At 44.7% G+C, this 21,852-nt stretch overlaps 1 protein-coding gene across 1 annotated transcript in view; it reads left to right on the top strand.

Moving 5' to 3' along the window:
• Nucleotides 1-3,649: 3,649 nt before the first annotated feature.
• REEP1 (receptor accessory protein 1) overlaps nt 3,650-21,852 on the top strand; it is a 100,992-nt gene continuing 82,789 nt past the window's right edge. The window contains exon 1 of the mRNA XM_038561532.1: nt 3,650-3,728. Coding sequence (XP_038417460.1) covers nt 3,697-3,728 — 32 coding nt within the window. The 5' untranslated portion in view covers nt 3,650-3,696. The remainder of the gene's footprint in view (nt 3,729-21,852) is intronic.

Raw genomic sequence — 21,852 nt, forward strand, 5'->3', positions numbered from 1 at the left:
CTTTTTCTTTTTTTTTTTTTTTTAAGATTTTATTTGTTTATCTGAGAGAGTGAGAGAGAGCACAAGCAATGGGTGGGGGATGAGCCAGGAGCCTGATGTGGGGCTGGATCCCAGGACCCTGAGATCATGACCTGAGCCCAAGGCAGACGCTTAACCAACTGAGCCACCTAAGTGCCCCAGTCATGTTCTTTTTCAAGCCTGATAATTTTGTTTGTATGTTGGGCATTATACATTTTACTGTACTGAGTATTGGATTTTTCTATTTTTCTCTAGTGTTGAACTCTGTTTTTCTGGGGAACAGTTAAGTTACTTGGATAAATTTGATATTTTTGCTTTTGCTTTTAAGCTGTGTTAGGGAAGATCCAGATCAGTTTTTAGTCTAGAGCTAATTTTCTCCCAATACCAAGTTCCCTTTTGAGAGCTCTAGCCAGTGCTTCATGTATTAAGAGGTCTCTCCATTTTGGCTTGTATGAAGATAAAATATTCCCAGCTCTGTGTGAGCTCCAGGAATTGTTTGGCACACTGTTTTCTGGTGGTTCTTCACCTGGCCTCCTGAAATTTCACCCGTGTGTGATCTATTTTCAACTTTAAAAATCCTGGGGAAGTGACGTCTGGGTGGCTCAGTGGTTGAGCATCTGCCTTTGGCTCAGGTAGTGATCCCAGGGTCCTGGGATCCAGTCCCGCATCAGGCTCCCCGCAGAGAGCCTGCTTCTCCCTCTGCCTGTGTCTCTGCCTCTCTCTGTGTGTCTCTCATGAATAAATAAATAAAATCTTTTTAAAAAATCCTGAGGGAGAACTTTGGACCAGCTTACATTCAGTGATCACCCATGAGCCAATCATAGTAGTAAGGACATGTGAGAAAATGATGCTTTTTAAGACTGGAGCATGGGAAAAATCATTTTTCAATACAAAAAGGAGAGGTCTTCTCAGAAGAAAGGGCAAGGGTGTGGGGCAAAGACAGAGAATAAGCATCCATTATAGCAGCTGTTCATGTGAAAAAGTACATAAAGTGAAACGACTGATAAGGCTGTAAGAGTTCCAACGTTGAGAAGGCTGTGTCCATTCCCTGGCCTCGTGTTTTCCGGGGCAAGGACAAACTGGAGGGAGTCTAAGGTGGAGAGATATAGTACGTGTTAACAGTTGCCCTGAGATAGAACGAAGTAAAAATGCAACTTTCTTCTTTCTCTAATCTTTTCCCTTCTCTGCCTGTTGAAATTTGCTGCGTGGAACATTTTTTCCCAAACCTTGACTGAAATCTCAGGTTTGTCCCATTACTTTTCTGGTGTTCTTCAGACAATAGAGGGATCTCCAGATATTTTAACACCGTGAATGGTCTCATTTCATGAATTAAACTGTCCAGTTCTGGGTAATAGTAAAATTCCATTCATAGGAGAATTCCATTTATAGGAACAGGGGACATGCTCCAGGGGAGAGAAACAATATGCAGAAAGATTCTTCTGTTTTTCCATCAAAAGGACATCTTTGAGCCATAGTATTCCACTCCCCAAGATTGCTAATAGTATATTCTGACCTCTCCAGGGAGTGGCGATAGGGGGCAGAAGGGCATGGATGGAAGGAGGTGGGTCTCAGGAAGAGATTGCTTAGTACTGTTCTGATCTACCTAGTAGGTATTCTCCAAGCTTTTTCTTGTGGGGTATTATTTTAACGGTGTTACCTTGGGTAAGGCATCACAAAGCTAGACACAGATCAAGAGAGAAACTAGAAAGTTTTAAGTTTTGTTACACTCACAGTTACCTGAACAGAACACAGCATGCCTTTAGGGCCTCACAGGGCCAACACGGGAGTAGGTTACAAGGCAGAGGGAGAGAGAGAGGAACAGTGGCTTCTGCAGGAAGGAAAGAGCAAGGAAGAACAAGCAGGTTTAGCACTGGCTTATTTGAATAATTTCAGTGGGCTCTAGGGCAAAGTTGCCGTCTGGGGTTGTCTGGTACCTGACCCTGGAGCGATTAAGTCTAAAGTGTGAGAGCCTGATAAGGAGGTGGTTGAGGGGGATGTAGGCTTAATTGGCTGCCCAAGAAGGGGAACTGACCAGCTTTTAGCCAGGGCCTCAAAACTGGGTCAAGACAGCACTAAACAACAATAACTAAACTAAGCTAAATTACAAGTATTTTATGGTCCTTTGGAGACCCGTTGTCATAGATGTCTCACCTCTGTCCCCTTATTGTGGGCAAGGTCTTTCTTCTTCCTGTATCTGTTCCTGCCTCTCTCTCTCTCTCTCTCTGGCTCTCTCTCTCTCTCTCTCTCTCTCTCTCTCTCTCACACACACACACACACACACACACACATTGCTAGTACATTTCCAGCCTCCTGTCAAGGCCTGAGGTCTCCTTGCCTCTGCAAGGAAGCAAGCCATGTTGGGCAGGGCTCTTTTAAAGAAAGCTTCAAGCTAGCTCCTCTCAGGTGCCTCTCACATCTGACATTGAATTACACACGACATGAGCGTCAGTAAGGGGGAATAGTGCTCTGGGAGAGTACCATGGAGGGGGGTGAGGGAGCCGAGGCAGAACAGACCAACAGTGGACAAAGGTTTTCTTAGCACAAGGGAATAATGTATCGGAACTTACATAATAAAGGCCAGAATCAGGGTGAGGAAGGTGAGGCATTTGTCACAGGGGCAAAATTTAAGGGGGTACCATCAAATGCAGTTATCAAGATAAAAAATACTTAATGCAATTAAAAAATATATGTTAGGATGTGTGTATAGTATACACATTTTCCCTTTTGCTTAAGGCACCAAACTGGCTCAGCAGGGCAGTGGTGTTATGCCCTAGGAGCTTCTAGGTTCCTCCTGGCCGGATTGTACCCCTGAACCAATTCCACACAGAAATGCTGGAGCAGCCCCCTCGGAAAGGCCTTCCTCAGGAGATAAGCTTTTATCTGAGCCTTGAAGAAGGAGGTGAGGCATGGAGTGTATGACCCGGAGAGACGGAACGGCTCACATGTAAATCCAAAATGCCTGAGTTGGAAAGAGCAAGACGGCTAATTGGGGAAGGGTGGTGGCAATGAGTTTGCAGGCAGGCAGGCAGGGACCGGATCCTGCAGAAACCCTTTAGTCTTTTAACTAGGAGAGGCGCCTGGCCCAGATTTGTTTCTTATGTAGATAATGCCCTGTGGGCGACAGATTGGAGGGGTCAGGTCTGGATACAGGTGAGTCCCTTAGGGGGCGGGCCACGGGGTCCAAGTGAGGGATGACTGCACCCCAACCCGAGCAGGTGGGGGAGACGAACACATCTCCGCGGGCCAGGGCCGGGCCTCGGTTTCCCCACCGCGGCACCGAGGGTGGGGCGGCCCCCGGGTCTCCGCCTCAGGGCTCCACGGAGCAGCGGGTGCACCAGCGCGCGCGGAGGCACCGCCCGAAGGCGGCCGCGGGCTGGGGCGACGCGGCCGGGGCGGGTCCCGCTGGAGCCCGACCGCCTCGCCGCCCAATCGCCGCGGGCCCGCCGAGCCCCGGGGGGCTGGGGCCGCCGCCGCCGCCGCCGCCGCCGCCGCCGCCGCCGCCGGAACGTGCCGCGGCTGCGCTGACGCGCGAGCGCCGGGCAGGGCGGCGGGCGCGCTCAGTCTGCTGGCGGCGGCGGCCGTGCGCGGACTGACGTGCCCGGAGCGCCGCAGCCGCCCGCGCCGCCCGCAGCCGAGCCGCGCCGCGCTGCCCCGGCCGCGCCCGCCCGCGCGCCCGCCATGGTGTCATGGATCATCTCCAGGCTGGTGGTGTAAGTGCCCTTCCCCGCGCCCCTTCCCTCCCCTCCCTCCCTCTCCGCCCCTCGCCCCGGGCTGCGCGCGCCCCGGCAGCGCCCGGCCGCGCTCGCTCCGGCTATTAATACCCGGCGGCCGCTAAATTTAGCAGGTACAGTAGCGGCCGAGGACGCCTGCCGGCGGCTGCGTGCGGGGCCCGGGCGGGGCGGCGGGGGCCGGGCGCTCGCGGGCCGCTTTGTTCCCCGGGGTGGGGGCGGTTTGCAAGGGCCCCGAATGGGCGCGCCGCGCCGCGCAGCCACGCGCCTCCTATGGGAGCCCCGCAGGCGGGGGTCTCGCGCCCTCGCGCCGCCGCCACGGCCACGCTTTGTCAGGTGCGAGCGAGCGAGCCGGGCCGAGCCTGGGGCGCCGCCCGCAGGGGTCAGCGCGGGGAGGGCGAGAGCCGAAGGCGGGGCTCCTAGTGGCCTCGAAAGAATATACCCCTCATTTTAGGTGTCTCGGACTGACAGCGGTTGCAGGCGGCTAGGACACAGCGGGACGGGTCTGCACCGCGGGGGGACACCTCGCGGCCCCCGTGTCGGATTCCTTTGGCGGGGGCTTGAGAGAGAGATCGGGGTGGGCATCTCCAGGAATTCACGGGAAATTTCGAAGTGACAGCCGGCCGCCCGGGGGGTGGGGTGGGGGTGGCGATGACACCTCCCAGGCCTTGTCGGAGAGCGCACAGTCATCTGGGGTGAGGCCTGCGTGAAGTCATGGGGGGGTGGGGGGGGTGGGGGGGCACCTTGCTCTGTCAAGCCCCAGAGCTGAGTAGACATTTGAAGAGCTCCTTCCCTCGTGGATTCATTTCTCTTTGGAGATGCGCGAGGCTGTTGTAGTTCCTCTCCTTCCCTGACCGTGTTTGCCTGAGTCAGGACACGTTTGCCACCTGCTCAGGGGAGCTGGGGCTGAAATTGGCCTGGAGGGGAAGGTGGGAGGTGCAGCTCGGGCTTTTTCTTTGTCTGGGAAAGAGGGGCTTCGGGACTCCGGTTGATTGTGCGCTATCACTCCCAACGTCGTGAAACATCTCCCATCTCCTACCCTTCTCTACTGATTTCCAAAGAAGCAGCCAGAAGCAGCCTTCTGAAGTCATTCTCAGCGTTCTATCCCGGCCACCATTCTGGGCTTTCTTCCCAAAGCCAGAAGGCCAGAGTGGATGTGCCTCTTGGACCCCCCCCCCCCAAGTCATCCATTCCATGCAGGCCTCTCCACAGCTGTTGCGGACTGCTGGAGCTTGGTGCTGTACCTCGAGGTGGCATGTTAAATATTTAGAAGATTTCTGAGGGCAGAGCTGACATGAATAATACAGGGAAGCGACTGGAACGCCTTGCCCCACCTCGTGCCTTACCAAGGCCTGTCTTGCCTTCAGGGTGGTATTTTTTCTCCTGAACTAATGTGTGATCTTCCTATTTGGCAGTGGCTTGTTGGAGAGGGGGGGGCGGGGGGGGGGGGGAGGCAGGGAAGGGCAGGGTGTGGCCAGAGACTTTCATGGGCCTGGCTGGAGAGCTCATTTTCTTTAGGTCCTACTGGGCTGGGGCTGGCCCACCGGAGAGTGAAGGCTTCCAGTCTGGGGTCCATGTGACCATCTTTAATTTTATTAGCATTCCCCCTCCTCTACTACACAAGGTAGCTGAGGGAGAGGTAGAGAAAAGACGTATATATTTGGAAGGGGTCTCGGTGTTGCTGTTACTTTCTAAAACCACACTCCCCAGAAGTGAAGCTTCGGAGTACTGAAATGACCATGAGAACTGCCATGTCATCCAGGACCCTCTGCCCCAAGGGAGAATTTGTGGGATTCGGGGTTGTTATTTCCATGGTCAACTCCACCTATCACTGTCTCTATAGAAACCCAACATGGAAGTGTCAGTTGTCAATTATTAAAACCAATTTAATAAGCAGTACCAGTTTCACATAAATAATAACCTCATTATAGGAAATTCAGGAAGTATAGGTAAATAGATTGAAAATCATCCACATTATTACCGCACAGAGATAGCTAACGGTAATTTTGAAAAGTATGTTCTTCAAGATGTTTTTTCCAATGCATATATGCACGTATATTTATAATTTAATGAATTTATTGATTCAGCCCAAATTTCCACATACCTCTTAGCAAGGAGTAGGAATACCAAATTTAGAATCAGAAAACCCTTGGTTCAGATCTGTTGGGCGATCAGATTCCAGCTCACAAGAGATCCTAGTTCAAGAACTAGTTAACCTCATGTTGCTGTTGCAGAGATTTCAGGAACACGTGATACATAAATTGCCGAGCATCTTCTGCTCTCCCCATCCCCGCCCCAGGTTAGGGAACTAAGGGAGGGTGCAGTAAGAGCTCTGGAAGAGGCTCTTAATCTACTCCTGTGTTTTGCAAACTGGCTTCCCCGAGGGTCACCCAGCCTGATCAATAAGGAGTAACTCCCTTTTGTTTGGTTTGTATATTCGGGTTCGAAATAAAAAATAATTTGGAAAATACGTGGGTTTTAGCATTAATAAAAACTACTCATAAATTCTCCCTTCTCATCTGTAACACTGCAAGAGAGTATATGCCTTGCCCAAGGACACAAGGTAAGCTTGTGAAGAAAACAGGCTCTGGATTTTTGGTCCAATGCCCTTTCCACCCCTGCCTGCCCTTAACAGTTGTCTGAAATTGATCTCTTTCAAGCTCCCAAGACCTCTGCTATGGCATCCTGTGATTTTGTTCACCAGTCCCGTTTCCTATAAGAAACTTTTTCAAGGCTATGTAAGCCTCTGTGACATCAAAGAACATTTAAGGAAGACCTATCACTGTGTTCTGAGGATGGAGAGGGAGTGTCTTCCTTCCACCCAGAGGCCTCAGAACAATCTGATGGCATCCAGGCAGATGGTCCTTGTAGATATCTGTCCTGCCATTGACTCTGAGTGTTTCTAGGACAGTAACCATGGCTTATTTCCCTCTCTGACCCCTCGCCCCCTCCCAAACCTCTTTTTTGAAGTACCTGGTATTTGAGTACGCTCAGTAAAGGCTGGTTATGTGGAAGGAGATCAAGGCCTTGGGATAAGCAGGGGAGCCAGCCAGTATTATCTCCTAGGAATGCTGGTTAATGGGCATCAGGACAGGCTTGTGCCCAAAGTTCTTAGAGTGAGGACCGATTTGAGATGCTGCTTTTGTGCTAGTTGTCTTTCTCCTAACTCTATTGACTCAGCCTAGGAAGAGGTAAAGAAGAAATAATCAGTGTAGTGTCAAGGTTGGCCTTGTTAGAACCTAGTTGATATCTGCATGGAACACAGGAGTTCTTTTATGCCTGGCTTGCTTGCCTACTTTACAATATTTTCTTTTCTTTACAAAGAACTCAAGTTGGGGATCCCTGGGTGGCTCAGAGGTTTAGTGCCTGCCTTCGGCCCAGGGCGTGATCCTAGAGTCCCAGGATCGAGTCCCACATCAGGCTCCCTGCATGGAGCCTGCTTCTCTCTCTGCCTGTGTCTCTGCCTCTCTCTCTCTCTCTCTCTCTGTCTCTGTCTCTAATGAGTAAATAAATAAATCTAAAAAAAAAACAAAAACAAAAAAAACCTCAAAACAAACCCCAAAGAACTCAAGTCTTAGGCATCAATGAATTTTAAACTGGGGAGAGAGTATGTTTATGTGCCCTGGAGGATTCACACAGAGATTGCTCATGGCCTTCTTGGGAGAATGCACTATCTTGAAGCATTTATTCCAAGGAGCAGGGATTGCTTCATTGTCTTTGGACAGAATTTTGGCTAAGGTCCAGAATGTTGGCTAAATAAATCCAGAGCTTCTTCCCCTTTGGTTATTAGACCCAAACTCCAATTACTGTGTGGGGGAAAAGAGAGTTCTAATTTAAAATTTTTTTCAAATAACTAAAAGCTGTACAGAAGAAACCCTTATTTCCACATTGCACATGTTTAAAAAAAATGTTAGTTTTTAGAAGGTCCAGTCTGATATTTAAGACAGTCTTAGTTTAATGGCTGTAGATCTGGCTATGTCCCAGGATTGTGATTTGGAGCATGAAGTCTATTTGTCCCGGTGAAGGATGTACAAATAGAGAAGACTGGAAGGAATGTGAGTTGTCCTCAAGATATTCTCCAACTGTTGCAAAACAAATGGAAATAAATGAAAAGGATCCTTAAACATAGGCTTGCATTTCTTTGAGGGTTGCTTTTAAAAAACGGAATGCAGAAAAAACCCCATTAATTGGAGGTTCAGATCGGTTGAAGATTTATTTCCTGGCACTCTGGGATGGTATAGGGTAGGAGCTGGGTAAATCTTTCAATTGTAGGAGGGGAAATATTGAACTGGAAGTCAGAGGATTTGGGATCTAGTCCCAGCACTGGGCTAACCCACTGTTACAGTCCTAAGGGCACCTGCCCCCACCATAGAGCCCTGCCCCTGGTCTGTGAGACAAGGCTGTTGACCAGCATCACCTAGGGGGGTCCTGGCACAACTCTAGACCTCTTGGTTGTCCCCTTCTCCCCCAGCTGGCCCGAATGCACCATGTTTATTTATAAACAAGAGGAATATCCTCAAGGAAGTGAAAAATACCAGCTTTGATTTCACTGCTGCTCTGCTGCCTTGTTCTTTATTAATCCTGCCTGCCTGCTGGGAAGTCACTTCTGTGTACTTTTCCCAACCGTGTCTTCTTTGAAGGTTAGCTGACTAGTGAAGGTCTTACCTGGTTATTACTGGCTCAGTTTTCCTCTTCCTTTTCAAGTGAGCTATCTTTTTTGGAGGATGTATTATTTGGAGGAGGCAGAGCCCTGGGAAGAATGACAAAAGAGGGAGTCAGGCCCTCAGTGGTCACCTAGTGAGGCTGTTGTTTTGTAGTGTGTGTGTGTGTGTGTGTGTGTGTGTGTGTGTGTGTGTTCCAAGGAGGTTCCAGAGGCTGGGAGGATAGGAAGACAATAGTCACAGTATATGGCACATTTGGATTTTCATTGTCAGAGATGAGCCATGCCCATGCCCAACTGGTTACCAGGATTCTTGGTGTCTGTGAGAATTTTTCCAAGGATGAAGCCCAGGGGATTTGCATTTGGACTATGAGGGTGTTTTCCTCTCACTTCTGGGCCTTGGGTGGATTGGCCCTGATGGATTGGGAGATGGATAGTTCTGTATGTTTGTTTTGAAATTTTAGAAGCACATTGTTTTCCTTTAGAGTTTTTCTTTAGTTGCACCCAGGGGCTTTTCTGGGATTATAGAAAAAAAAAAAAGAAATATTGATAAAGAACCAAGTATTTGGCACCCAGTAGGGATGTCTAAAGGAATGTTGACAGGTTATCTGATACAGGCTTTCAAGTATGGCACATGTACCTAGACCAGGGATTGCAAGTGAGTTTCATCTCATGATTGATAGGAAGTTGCCTGGGACACTATCTTGATAAGTACGACTCTGGGTTGGACTCCATGTGAAAGGGGTCCCATGAATGTTTCATGCAGGGAAGAGGATAATGGGAGCACACCTGTTGGTTCAGTATTTGCTCTCCTAGACCTAACCCATTCCGGATCGGAGAACCCCACCATCAGAATTTTATACACCTCCCTCAATTAGCGGACAGAAAGCTGCATTCTTTACCTAAGTTAACACCTCCTCTCATGCCCCCCAGCATCCCACCTACAGTAGGACTTGTTAGTCACCTGGCAATTCTAAGCCAAAGGTGCCTCCTTCTTGCCAGGATAGGGGCAGTCCAGCCTCGTGGCTCTCTCGTCTGCCTCTTTCCTCTAAGGACCATCACTCCTGTACCTACATTTTCCCTTTTTCAATTTGTATTTCACTAATCATAGCTTAGTTAAATTCGACCTTGGGCTTCTCTGGTGTGGTTACGCATTCACATCCTTTCTACCTCCTTGTAGGGTCTATGGATGATACTCCGAGCTTCAAAATGAATTTTCCCTTGCCTTCTTGGCAACGTACCCCATCCCACTTCCCTCCACTCAGCCGCAGGATTGGGCATGTGAGTGGGCCCAGCTACACATTTCCCTGGGCACAGAGATTGATCCAGAGGTGGGTATGTGATCTAAAGTGAGCCATCATATCCTTCCCCAGGGCTTGTTGATTTTGGAGCTAAAAGAAAGCAGCCTTGCCTATAAGGTCCAGAGCTATTAAGATGTGAAGTTGGGGCTGTTGGCAGTTAAATTCCCTGGCACATGGAGAAGGCCTGTAGGCAAAAGGGGAGAATATGGCAATTCAGAGGTAAATGGAGATGAGCTTTGGTTTGTGCATTTACTTCTCCTTAAGGATCACATGTGTTTCTTTGTCTCCCTCACAGCTCTTCATGTGTAGAGTGAGTTAGGACCTTGCTACTCAAAGAGTAATCTGTGTACCAGCAACATTGGCACCACTGGGAACTAGTTATGAATGCAGAATCCCAGGCCCCACAACAGCTAGTCAATCTGCATTTCAGCAAGATTCCCATGGAGCTTGAGAAGCGCTGAGTCAGATATCATCATCTCCCCTGTGAAATGAAGAGAAATTGACTTGTCTAAGGTTCCTGTCATTGGCTGTAGAATCAGAAATGAGCCATTTGTGCTGAACTGGTTCATCCTTCCTGGTGCTAAGAGGTCACAACCCTGACTTTTTATGTGTTCTGAATGGCATTACTGGATTCCTCTAACCCAGTGCCCAACCATGAACCTTTTACAGATGGGCTGCCTAGTTGTGACCTGTGTAAAATTTAGTTTTGCCCTACTTGGGGTTTAGATTGCCAAGACAATGTCTGTCAGACATAGTGTTATGCTGAGAAGATCATGCTACTCAGAGGAGAGTGGGATACAGCCTACCTTGAGAAAGAGGTATGGTAAAATACAATCAGCTGATGGTGGGGACTTACAGTGGGTTTTCAGGAACATGCAGGGGCTTTTTCTCCTTATGAGAAAAAAAAATCACTGGTCCCCATGTGTCCCTCTTGAGGAAGTTGAAAGAATCCAGAGAAATCTGTAACCTCTTCAGCCAGGCCCTGTGTGCTGTAGAATCCAGTTTTATCAGGGAGTCCTCTTGGCTCTATCTTCAGAATATTCCCCCATTCAACTGACTCCTAACTCCACTGCCACCATCATGTTCCAACCCCATTATTGCTCTCCCAGACTATTTCAGAATTATCCTAATTGTTTTTCCTGTTTCTACTGCTGTCCCTCCAATGATTTGTTTAAAATATAAGAAAGGTCATAGCTTTCCCTTGCTGTTTAAAAGTTGTCCAAAGAACATGAATTCGCGCTCCAAAATTACAAAACACTTTAGGTAAAAAACAACTTTAAGCAGGATTTATATACCACCAGGAGCAGGCTTAGCCCTCTAGATATAAATAAATAAGTAATACAATATATTACTTTTATGTATTATTTATCTACAGTAACTATTACTTAGAGTCCTTAGAATAAGTCTAAGTGAAAAAATGAAGAATTGAAAATACAAGGAAACAACAGATCTTGGGGCTGAGTGGGGAGAAGAATGGGCCCATTGGAAAAGAAGCAGTTCTAAAAGTAGAAAATAAAGGATTGAAATAAAAACTCAATGGAGCTTAAAATGAGAGATCTTAGAGGTAGAATGCATTTTAGTTATATTAGGCTCTTGTTTGATTGAGAAAGAAGACAGGACCCGAGGGGTTAGGTCATTTATCAAGGTCAGTAGCCTGATTGGCTAGGCCAAGACTTGAGGCCAGGTCTTAGTTTCTCAAAGTGCTTAGTTTTAGTTGTTGACAGGGATTGAACTAGGACTAGTGGTGACTAGAAGAAAAACTTTTGACTTGAGAGAAGGACAGGATTTCTAGTAATTGGTGCTAATGTGAGATAGTGAGTTCTTTTTGGCTTCCAACCCTAAGAACTTCCAACTCAAAAACTATGATTTTAATATTTCCCCTTACAGTGTTAGAGGAAGAGAGATAAGAGTTATTGGAAATATTCTCTTTTTCAGTGGGTAGGCCTTGAATGAGATTGATTGATTCATTCATTGATTCACTGACTATTTATTGACCATTTGCTTTGTGCCAAGCACTACTCTGGGTACCAGGAATATAAAGATGAATGTATTTCATTTCCATCTTTGAGAAGTTGATAATGTCGCATAGCCAGTCATTGGGAAACTTGGACTTGGATTCAGTTGTCCCTCCTTCCCAGCCAGTGCTCTTTCCACCTCGGAGGTGTTTTGTGGGCATATGTGAATGACTTTTCTGGCTTTGGTTGGGAATTATAGTGAGCAGCCCTTTGAGCAGAAAAAGTGGTGCATCTGATATGTGAAGGCATTGAACCACTGCTGCATCTGTCTGACTGAGGAACACTGTGGCATCCAGAGTTGGGAGAGGAGAGGCAGATGAGAGGGTGCACTGAGTGAAAACGGTCTGGGACAAACAGATGGGTGAGGTTGAGCATCCTCACCCACTATATTAGTCTATAATTGCTGCTGTAAGAGCTGTAAACTTGGTGGCTTAAAACAGCATAAATAAGTCTCTGATAGTTTTGGAGGCCTGAATTCTGAAATGAGTCTTTTGGCACTAAAATCCAGATGTTGGCAGGACTTCTAGAAGCTCCAGGGGAAAATCCATTCCTTGCTTCTTTCAGCTTCTGGTGGCTGTTGGCATTCTTTGTGACCACATCACTCCACTCTCTGCTTCTGTCATCGCTTTGCCTTCTCTCTGTCTTCGTACCCCCTACAAGGACCCTTGTGATTACATTTAGAGCCCACTTGGGCAATCCAGGATACTCTCCCCATCTCAAAATCCTTAACTTAACCACACTTGCAATGTCTCGTTTGCCTTATAAGGTCACATTCATAGGTTCCAGGGACTAAGCTCTGGATATTCTTTGGGTGAGAGGATTGGTCATTTTTCAGCCTCCCATAGCTTCTGGTTCTGCTGCAGAAAGGTCCTAAGCTGAAGAAAGTTCATCTAAAAACAGGCTAAAGAAAGGTGAACACTGTGGTGTTCTAATATCTTATTTTGTCTCAATTTACAGACTTTTCTTGATTTGGTAAAACTCAACAAAAAAGACTGCAAATAAATGGTGAGGGTATAATGGATAATGACACAATAAACACTCCTTTACTCATTGCCTGTTCAAGAAATAGAACATTACCTTCATTGTATCAGTACACCGCCACTGTTGATGGACATTAGGTTTCTTTCTAGATTTTTGTTTTTCTCTTTCATTCTTGCAAAGAACTCTGCAATGAACTTTCTTTCTTTTTTTGCAATGAGCTTTCTGGTATGTGTTTCCAGGTACACCTGTTTCTTTAGGAACAGAATAGCTGAGGTATAGGATATAGGCTTTTTTCACTTGGCCCAATAAACATAAATTAAGTTTTCTATAGATGTTTAAGTCTATTTCCGGGCTCTTGGTTGTGTCCCATTAACCAATTTGTCTGACCCTGCACCAGGACCACACTGTATTAATTGTCATAACTTTATGAAAATTCTTGATATCTGGCCTGGCAAGGCCCCTCCACATCTTGTTTTTCAGAAAAGGTTTTCCAAAATGGTTTCCTTTCAGCGGTATGTATATAATTTCAGTTGCACCAAGGTTTTACTGTCACTTGATATTGTCACACTTTAGAATTTTTGCCAGTCTGGTGGGTACCAAATGGAATCTCATTATGGTTTTAATTTGCATTTCCCTGAATACTAATGAGATTGAACATCCTTTCATATGTTTATTGCCCATTCATGTTCTCTCTTCTGTGAAGGGCCTGTTCAAGTCTTGCCAAATTTTCTCTTGTCCTTACCATTTTAATTTGTAGGAGTTCTTTAAATATTCTGGACACTAATCCTCTTTCACTTAGGTGAGCCACCCGGACTGCCCCGCTCCTAGCAGTTTCATTGTTTTGCCATTCACATTTAATTTCTTACTCCAGGGCAGCCCAGTGGCCCAGCAGTTTAGTATCTGCCTTCAGCCCAAGGCATGAGCCTGGAGACCTGAGAGTCCCAAGTCGGGCTCCCTGCATGGAGCCTGTTTCTCCCTCTGCCTGTGTCTCTGCCTCTCTCTCTCTCTCTCTCTGTGCCTCTCATGAATAAATAAATAAAATCTTAAGAAAATAATAATAATTTCTTACTCCATCTTGAGTTGATTTTTATGTATGAGGTAAAGTAGAACTCTAGAATTTTTTTTTTTAATAAACAAAATGTTATCCTAGCACCATTTATTATAAAGTTCATCCTTTCTCTTCAGATCTGCAACGCCCAGCCCTGTTATAAATCAAGTTCTCGTAGATGTATAGATTTGTTTCTGGGCCCTTTCTTTTGTTGCATTGAACAGTTTTGGCCCTCCAGCAGTACCGCTGTCTTAATGACCACAGCTTTGTGAAAAGTCTTAATGTCTGGAATGGCAAGACCCCCACCTTCAAGGGTATCTTAGCATTTTCCTCTTTTATATACGTGGTTAGAATTATCTTTGAATTATGTGTTATTAAAAAAAAAAGAATTATTACACACACATATAGACTCACACTCACTCAAAAATCTGTTGGGAGTTTGATTGGAGTACCGTTGAATATATGGGCGAATGGAAAACTGATGTTCTTAAGATAATGAGTGTTCCAATCCATAAACATGGTATCTATCTCTTTACTTAGGTTTTGAATTATTTTCAATAAAATTTTGTGAGCTTTGCTGTTTTGCATGTCACTTGTTAGATTTATTCCCAAGTATCTGATATTTGTTGATGCCAATATATTTAGTATTTTAATAAAATTTTCATCTTGCAGCTACTTGTTAGAAGAATGAAATCTTGCTAAACTGTAGATTCTTTTGGGATTTCCAGATAAATAGTCATGTTATCTGAGAATATAACACAATGTTGTGTCTTTCCAGGAATTAGTACTTTTTTCTCTTCCCCTTACTGCAGTGGTAAAAATCTCTAATTGAAAATGACTAAAAGTAGTGAAGGCAGGCATACTTGCTTTTTTGTTCCTGATTTTAAAAGGAATGCTTCAACAGTTTCCCAAAAAGTACTGTGCTTGCTGTAGGAGTTTCAGAAATAAACTTTATCACCCTAAGATTCTTTTTATTCCTGGTTTTGCTCACAGTTTTTGTAATGAGTGATACTATATTTTCTCTAATGCTTCCATTAAGATAATATATTTTTTCTGGCCCTTAATCTGTTAAGTGACTTGTTAATATTTAGTTTAGTTTTTTTTTTTAAAGTTAGGTTTGTGAGTGGTGTTGGCTATATTGTCCTTGTCTGATTTTGGTGTTAATATTGTGTCAACCTCATAAATGAAGTTGAGGGTGTATCCTCTTTTTCTATACTCTGGAATACCCTATGTAATTTTGGATTTCTTTTTGGAATAATAGGTGGAATGTGCCAGTGAAACCACTGGGGCTGGGTGCTTTTTATGTACGAAGATTTTAAACTAGTTATTTCATTTCTTTAATGGTTATAGATTCTCTCTATTTTCTTGAATCAATTTTAGGTGAGGACTTCATTCATTTAAAATTTTTTTCCGGGATCCCTGGGTGGCGCAGCGGTTTGGCGCCTGCCTTTGGCCCAGGGCGCGATCCTGGAGACCCGGGATCGAATCCCACGTCGGGCTCCAGGTGCATGGAGCCTGCTTCTCCCTCTGCCTGTGTCTCTGCCTCTCTCTCTCTCTCTCTGTGTGACTATCATAAATAAATAAAAATTAAAAAAAAAAATAATAAAAAAAATAAAATTTTTTTCCAAGTTATTGTTAACATTGCTTCTCCATCCCATTACTTTTGACCTTTCCTTCTAGTACACTTCATTAGACCTAGTTAGATATTCTTACTCTATCCCCATAACTGTTAATTTCTTATTTCTGATTCCCTTTTCTGTTACTGTTGCATTATGAGTAACTTCCTTCATGTCTGCCTCTTCAGCCATACACTCAGCTGCTGGATATTCATTGATTGTAAAATTTCAGTTATTGTATTTTCAAAATGTTATTTGGTTGTTTCAGAATGGTTTGGACATGTTTCATGGTCTGTTTCTTCCATCTTTTAAATTCAAGTTTATTTCTTTAAACATATTTATTTTATATTCTAAGCCTGATAATTCTGGCATCGAAATTCTTTCTGAAGGTCTAACTCAACTTTTGTTTCTGTTGACTACGTTGTATGAGGTATATCGTATGTTTTCCAATTTAAAATCTATCTTTTTTCTCTTTTTCTTTTCTTCTTTTTCTTTTTCTCTTTTCTTTTTCTTTTCTTTTCTTTTCTTTTCTTTCTTTTCTTTTCTTTTCTTTTCTTTTCTTTTCTTTTCTTTTCTTTTCTTTTCTTTTCTTTTCTTTTCTTTCTTTTTTCTTTTCTTCCATAAGCTTGTATTCTTTGTCTATAGGAATACTTTGAGGCCTGGGTTAACGGTAGGTTCCTCCAGAGATTTGCATTTGCTTCTGCTGGGTGTCTAGAGGCACTACCAGTATTAGACCCCTAGAAAGTAAATCCTTGAGACTTTTGTATTTGACCACTTGGTTGGTGTAAATTTGGGCTGCAAATGGGCGAGGGCAAGCTGTGGTTACAGATTCCCAGGGGGAAATCCTGTTTTCTCTCCCCCTACTATCAGGAGTAAACAGTGGGCATTTTGCTTCTGTGTACCATCAGACATGGTAGCAGGCCGTCTCTGGTCTACTCTTTCACTGATGGTGTACTTCTTTGGGGTCTGTCTTTGTTTCCCAGGACTGCTGTACCAAAGTACCACAAACTGGATAGCTTAAAACAGCAAAAATGTATTCTTTCACAATTCCGGAGGCTAAAAGTCTGACCTCAATGCAATGTCAGGGTCATGTTGTCACAGGGGGCTCCACAGGAGAATCTGGTTCATGCCTTTCTCTTAGCTTTGGGCAGTTAGTTGTTAGTGGTCCTTGGCCTTCCTCTGCCTCAGTTGTCTCACATGATTTTCTATCTGTGTGTCTCTTTTCTTCTTCTTGTAAGGATACTAGTCATATTACATTAGGGCCCACACTGATGATCTCATTTTAGCTTGATTTCAGATGCAAAAACTATTTCCAAGTAAGGTCTCATACACAGGCACTGGGGTTAGCGCTTCCTTATATCTTCTCCAGGGACACAATTGAATCCATAACAGGGTCCACACTTCATAGAAGGATGTCCTGGGGCAATGTTACTCAAAATGTGATCTGATGGCCCTAGCATCATCTCATCTGGGAATTTATTAGAACCATATATTTTTGGGCCCCTCCAGACCTACTGAATGAAAATACCTGTAGGGCAGGGCCCAGGAATCTGTATATTCATAAGCTCTCCAGGCTTTATTATGCAGGCTGAAGTTTCACAAGCATTGCCCTAGAGTTTGTCTGTAATCTATAATCTTTTATAATCTAACACTCAATGCCTTAGTTCAACAAGTGCCCTTAATTTACCTTTCTGGGGCACTCATTTGGCTTGGTGTTTGGCCTATAAGACATCCTTACATTGATATAGTATGTCAGTATGTTTTAATAGATTCTTTAAATTGATTACTTTTTTATTTGTAAAGCTGGGAAACCCGTAGAAAAGTTGAAAGAACAACACAATGAATACCTATGTTAGTTTGACCTTGACATACCCACTCCATCTCTTTCTCCATAAATACACATATTTCCCAATGCTTAACCATCTGAAAATAGGCTGTGGACATCATGCCACTTTATTCCCTAATACTTCAGTGTGTCACTCAAGGACAAGATTATTCTCCTACACTAGTGGTTCTCAAACTTGTTGGTTTCAGGACCCCTTTACACTTAAGAAAACTGGGGAACCCAAAAAACTTTTCTGTGCCTTACATTTTTCAATATTTATCCTATTAAAAACTTCAATAGATACATTTTGAAATATGTATTCATTAATTTTAAAAGAACAATAAAACCCATTACATGTTAAAATAAATAACATATTTTTTACTAGAAATAACTCCATTTTCCAGAACAAAAACAAATGCTGAGAAGAGGGCATTGTACATTTTTGCAAGTCTCTTTCATGTCAAAGTTAATTGCAGTGTGTAAGTGGTAGCCTTATCAATAAAGGTCTTACACTTTGAATGGATCTCTTTTCCATGCATGATTTGTAACATCATGCATTTGTTTTGGAAACTCTTGGTTTACCAAATTAAATGCAGATCTTCTAAATGATGATACATTGCATTTATACAGTATTCAAAAATCACTTTAATTAATAATACCATCAAGCTCATTAGAAAAGTCCTTAAATGTTGCGATGCTTGTAATGGTGGGTACAAATTTCAAAATTCTAATTTTAGCTTGAATTTCAAATTTTTTCATTGGCAACAAGCACTATTTGTTTTTCTTGAAATAGTACGCTCATTTTGTTCATTTTCTAGAAAATGCTTGCCAGATACCCAAGTCTAAAAAACCATCATTTGTCCATGATTCAAGTAGCAGTGGTGTTTCATGAACAAAAGTAGACAATTGGCACACAACTCAACAATACATGTCCTTTTTCTTCAGTTGTCATACTTTGCAGCAGTACTTTATGTGTACTTCTCATTTTACCATAGAACATTAAAAATACCTGTACTTGAGTCAAGGTTTAATAAGACTGATGATTTTTACTGCATTATCAATGACATTCTTAAATGAAATGAGCATTTTTCCCCCTATTGTGAGTCATGGTGACTGCTGGTAGAGATTGGTGTTGCTGCCTTGATTTATCCAAAGGTGGACCTTATAGACCCTCTGAAAAGGTCCTAGAAACCCCCTGAAAGGGTTCTGGAGTCTCCCAGGACTCTGTGGATCATACATGGAGCACCACTCGCTGTGTGTACAAGCAAAAACCATTACCATGCCTAAGAAAATCAACTCTAATTTTGCAGTGGCATCCAACATGTATGTGGTCCATACTCAAACTAACCCTAATTTTAAAACTCCTTTATGTATTTTTTTTCTTGTTACTGTTTGGATCCAGTTAAAGTTCACACATTGAATTTGGCTAGTATGTCTTTTGACCAATCTAGAACAGTTCTCTCTGCCCGGCTCCCACCGACTTTATGAAGAGTCTAGGCCAGCTGTGGTATGGAGTGTTCTGGATTTGTCAGACTTGCCCTCTTGATGAGATTCAGGTCAAACATTGTACAGATGATGAGGTACACCTCCCACTGCCTTCTATCAGGAGGACAGAATGTCAGACTGTCCCATAATTAGTGGATCCTAAACTTGACCACATGGTAAAAAGATTTACAACTTATTTAAATCCAGAATTTTTAGTTCTTTTCAGTGGGAGGGTATGTCAGAATATCTTGTCTGATACTGTTATATCTCCTCTTGGCTCTTCATTTTTGAAGTTTGAAGCTTCTATCAGAATTCTTTTGGTTCTAAGGGGAAAAATACAATTCATGCTGGCTTATATAATTTAAAGTCTAGAGTGACACTGACTTCAAGGTAGATTTGATCCAATGGCACAAGATTAGCACCAGGGCAGCAGGTTCTCTGGGTCTCTTGCCTGCACCCATGGTTAAGGCTGGCTCCTCTCATGGACCCATGCTTGTTGCCAACAGCTTCCAGGAGCTTTGAGTTTCTCATTGATGTTCAGTGGAGGAGAGCATCTTCTGTGGGACACAAGGAAGTTTCTTCCCCAGAAACTCCTAACAAGCATCTTGCTCTCCTGCTTTTGGTCACACGTCTGTCCCTGAGCCAGTCCCTGTGGCAAGAGGATGCGATGTGCTGACTTACTGGAACCAGCCAGGACCCACCCTGGATCTCGGGCTGTGGTCAGCTTCTCCAAAGCATAGGGGCTGCAAAGAACTGGGGAAAGGACACAGGCAAATATCCTCTAATGTTTAGTTGATAATGTAAGGCTTTACTGAGTACCTGCTTTGTGACAGATATTGTGCCAAGCCATTCTTCATTCATTCAGCAAGTGGGCTCAGTCACCTGGTATTTAATGAGATGCTACTGTGGGCTGAATGTTGGGCCATCACAAGGGAAAATAGAGTCATTGCCATCACAGCAGTTTTCACATAAGGTTTGTGATATCATTAACACAGCAGTCATATAAGGTGAGCAATGCTATCTCATTGCTAAAACTGAAGCCCAGAGAGTGAAATAGGTTGCCCCAGGTTCCCCAGCAAATTAGTGGTGGAGCTGCATCTGGAGAAACATGGTATGGCCAGCAGCACTGCCTGGCCCAGGCCTGGATGGGGCTCAAGGTATAGATTCTGGTCCCAGTTCTACTTGGATGGGTTGTATGATCATGGATCATTCTGTTTCTCTTTGTGGCATTGGGTTGAACCTCCCGGCACGTAGGTTCCCTGGTTGTTCACACTACCCCACCATCTGCATCTCCTAAAAGTGTCGACTGCTCAAAGCAAGGTAGACTTTCGAACACCCATTCAGTTTCTCCCCAGGGTTTCAGGAGCCCTGCAGGATCTTTGATGTTATGGTGAGGAATTGTTGGACAAAAAACTAAGGAGGAAAGAGACAGGACCTTTAGGAACTGCTTCCTCCCACTCCTGTGTGGAGGGGGGCGGTGGTAGGAAGTGGAGTTGAGGAGCAGTGGATTGGCTGGTGAGTTGTTAGTGTGGCTTCTGCCCATCAAGACCCAAGAGAATCAATTTAAGGATCTGCTGGATATGCTTTTGTCCTTGCTAGCAGATTAGCCTAGTTGCTGTGTTTCCTGGCCAGGCTGGCATGGCCCTGCCTGCCTGCTCACCACACCTGTGCCTGCCTCATCTCAGGAAAGGCTGGGATCCAAACTCTGAGGTCAGCCTGGGCTAGTCCAGCCCCGCAGTGTCCTCTTAGGCGTGATTGAGGTGCAGCACTTCCCCGGAGATAGCTCATCCAGCTTAATGAGGCTCTGGGCAGGGAGGTGGTTTCCCTCCAGGGCATGGGCACATTCCCTGGCTAAGAAGGATGCCTAGGTAGCTGAGCTGCCGCCGCTGGGCTTGCAAGCTGGCAGCAAGATGAGGTCAGCTGTGGTTGCAGCATGCCTGTTACCAGGCAAGGGGCTCTGGGGCTGGGTGAAGTCACTTGGGGTGGGAGCTCTGATCTCAGGGTTGAGGGGTACAATGGGAGAATTTGAAGACAGCTTCCTGTGTAGAGGAGCTATACCAGTCACTGGAGGGTCAGTCCTTCCTTTACATGAGTGTACTACTTAATGGTTTTCAAACTGCTTTCATGTCTGTTGTTAGATACAGAAAATATGGTGGCTTCCAAGTTGAGAGCAGCCTGCATGTGCTTGTTTGATTTGTAGTGTTTTGTTTTATTTTTTGCCTTGCAATATTTTATATTTGAATCCATTACCAACATTCAACATTGAGAGATGTGTCACTTAAATCTAGATTTTTGTCTTTTGTTGGAAGAATCAGAAGATCTGGCACCCCAGCATGATTCCAGCAAGGCAACATCAGCTGAGCTGAACAGTAGGGGTACCCATAGGGGTACATGCTTCCAGATCTGTTGAGCCTTCCACCTGGCTCCGTCGCTGCAGGCTCCTGGTGGTTACCATTTCTCATCTTACACCTGGTTATTTCCATCACCAGTATTTCCAGAGCCTAAGCTGGGGAAGTGGGCATTAGGATCCCCATTTTGCCAGTGAGGTAACCAAGGCCCAAACTGGTTTCAACCTGTGATGCAGGAAAATAGTCATGACCCATTTCAGTCATGCCTCTGACACTTAATAGTTCTGTGACCTTGAGTGAGTCACTTGCCCTGCCTGGGTCTCAGTCTCTCCATTCATAAAATGCAGTATATGAGAGGGAGGGGAGCAGGTAGCTAAATGCTCAAGAGGGTCCTACCTGCATTGACATCTGTGACTCAGAGTAGTCATTGACAGTGTGCTGCTAAGTGCTGGAGGGACAAAGATCTGTGCCTTGTTCCCTGAATCTAAAGGCAACACTTAAATCCCTTTTACCATAATACAAATAAGCCTATACTTTTTTTATTGACATGCCTATACTCTATATCAGATGTTGCATTGGCAGTGTGCACACGCTGTTTCACTTACTCCTGACAGTAGTCCTGCGGGGTAGGGAGTATTGTTTCCATTTTACAGATGAGCCATCTGCGGTTCTGAAAGGTTAAGGAATTTGCCCAGCTCTTAAATGTTAGAGCCTTGGATCTGTCATGTATTACAGCCTTTGCTTTGTCTTGGTCTGAGTGTTGCTGTATCCCTGTATGTGTGAAAGGATCATGAATAGTGGAAGGCAGTGAGAGTTAAGGGTCCAGT

This window comes from Canis lupus, chromosome 17 (genome assembly GCF_011100685.1).
Source record: "Canis lupus familiaris isolate Mischka breed German Shepherd chromosome 17, alternate assembly UU_Cfam_GSD_1.0, whole genome shotgun sequence".
Classification (NCBI taxonomy): Eukaryota; Metazoa; Chordata; class Mammalia; order Carnivora; family Canidae; genus Canis; species Canis lupus.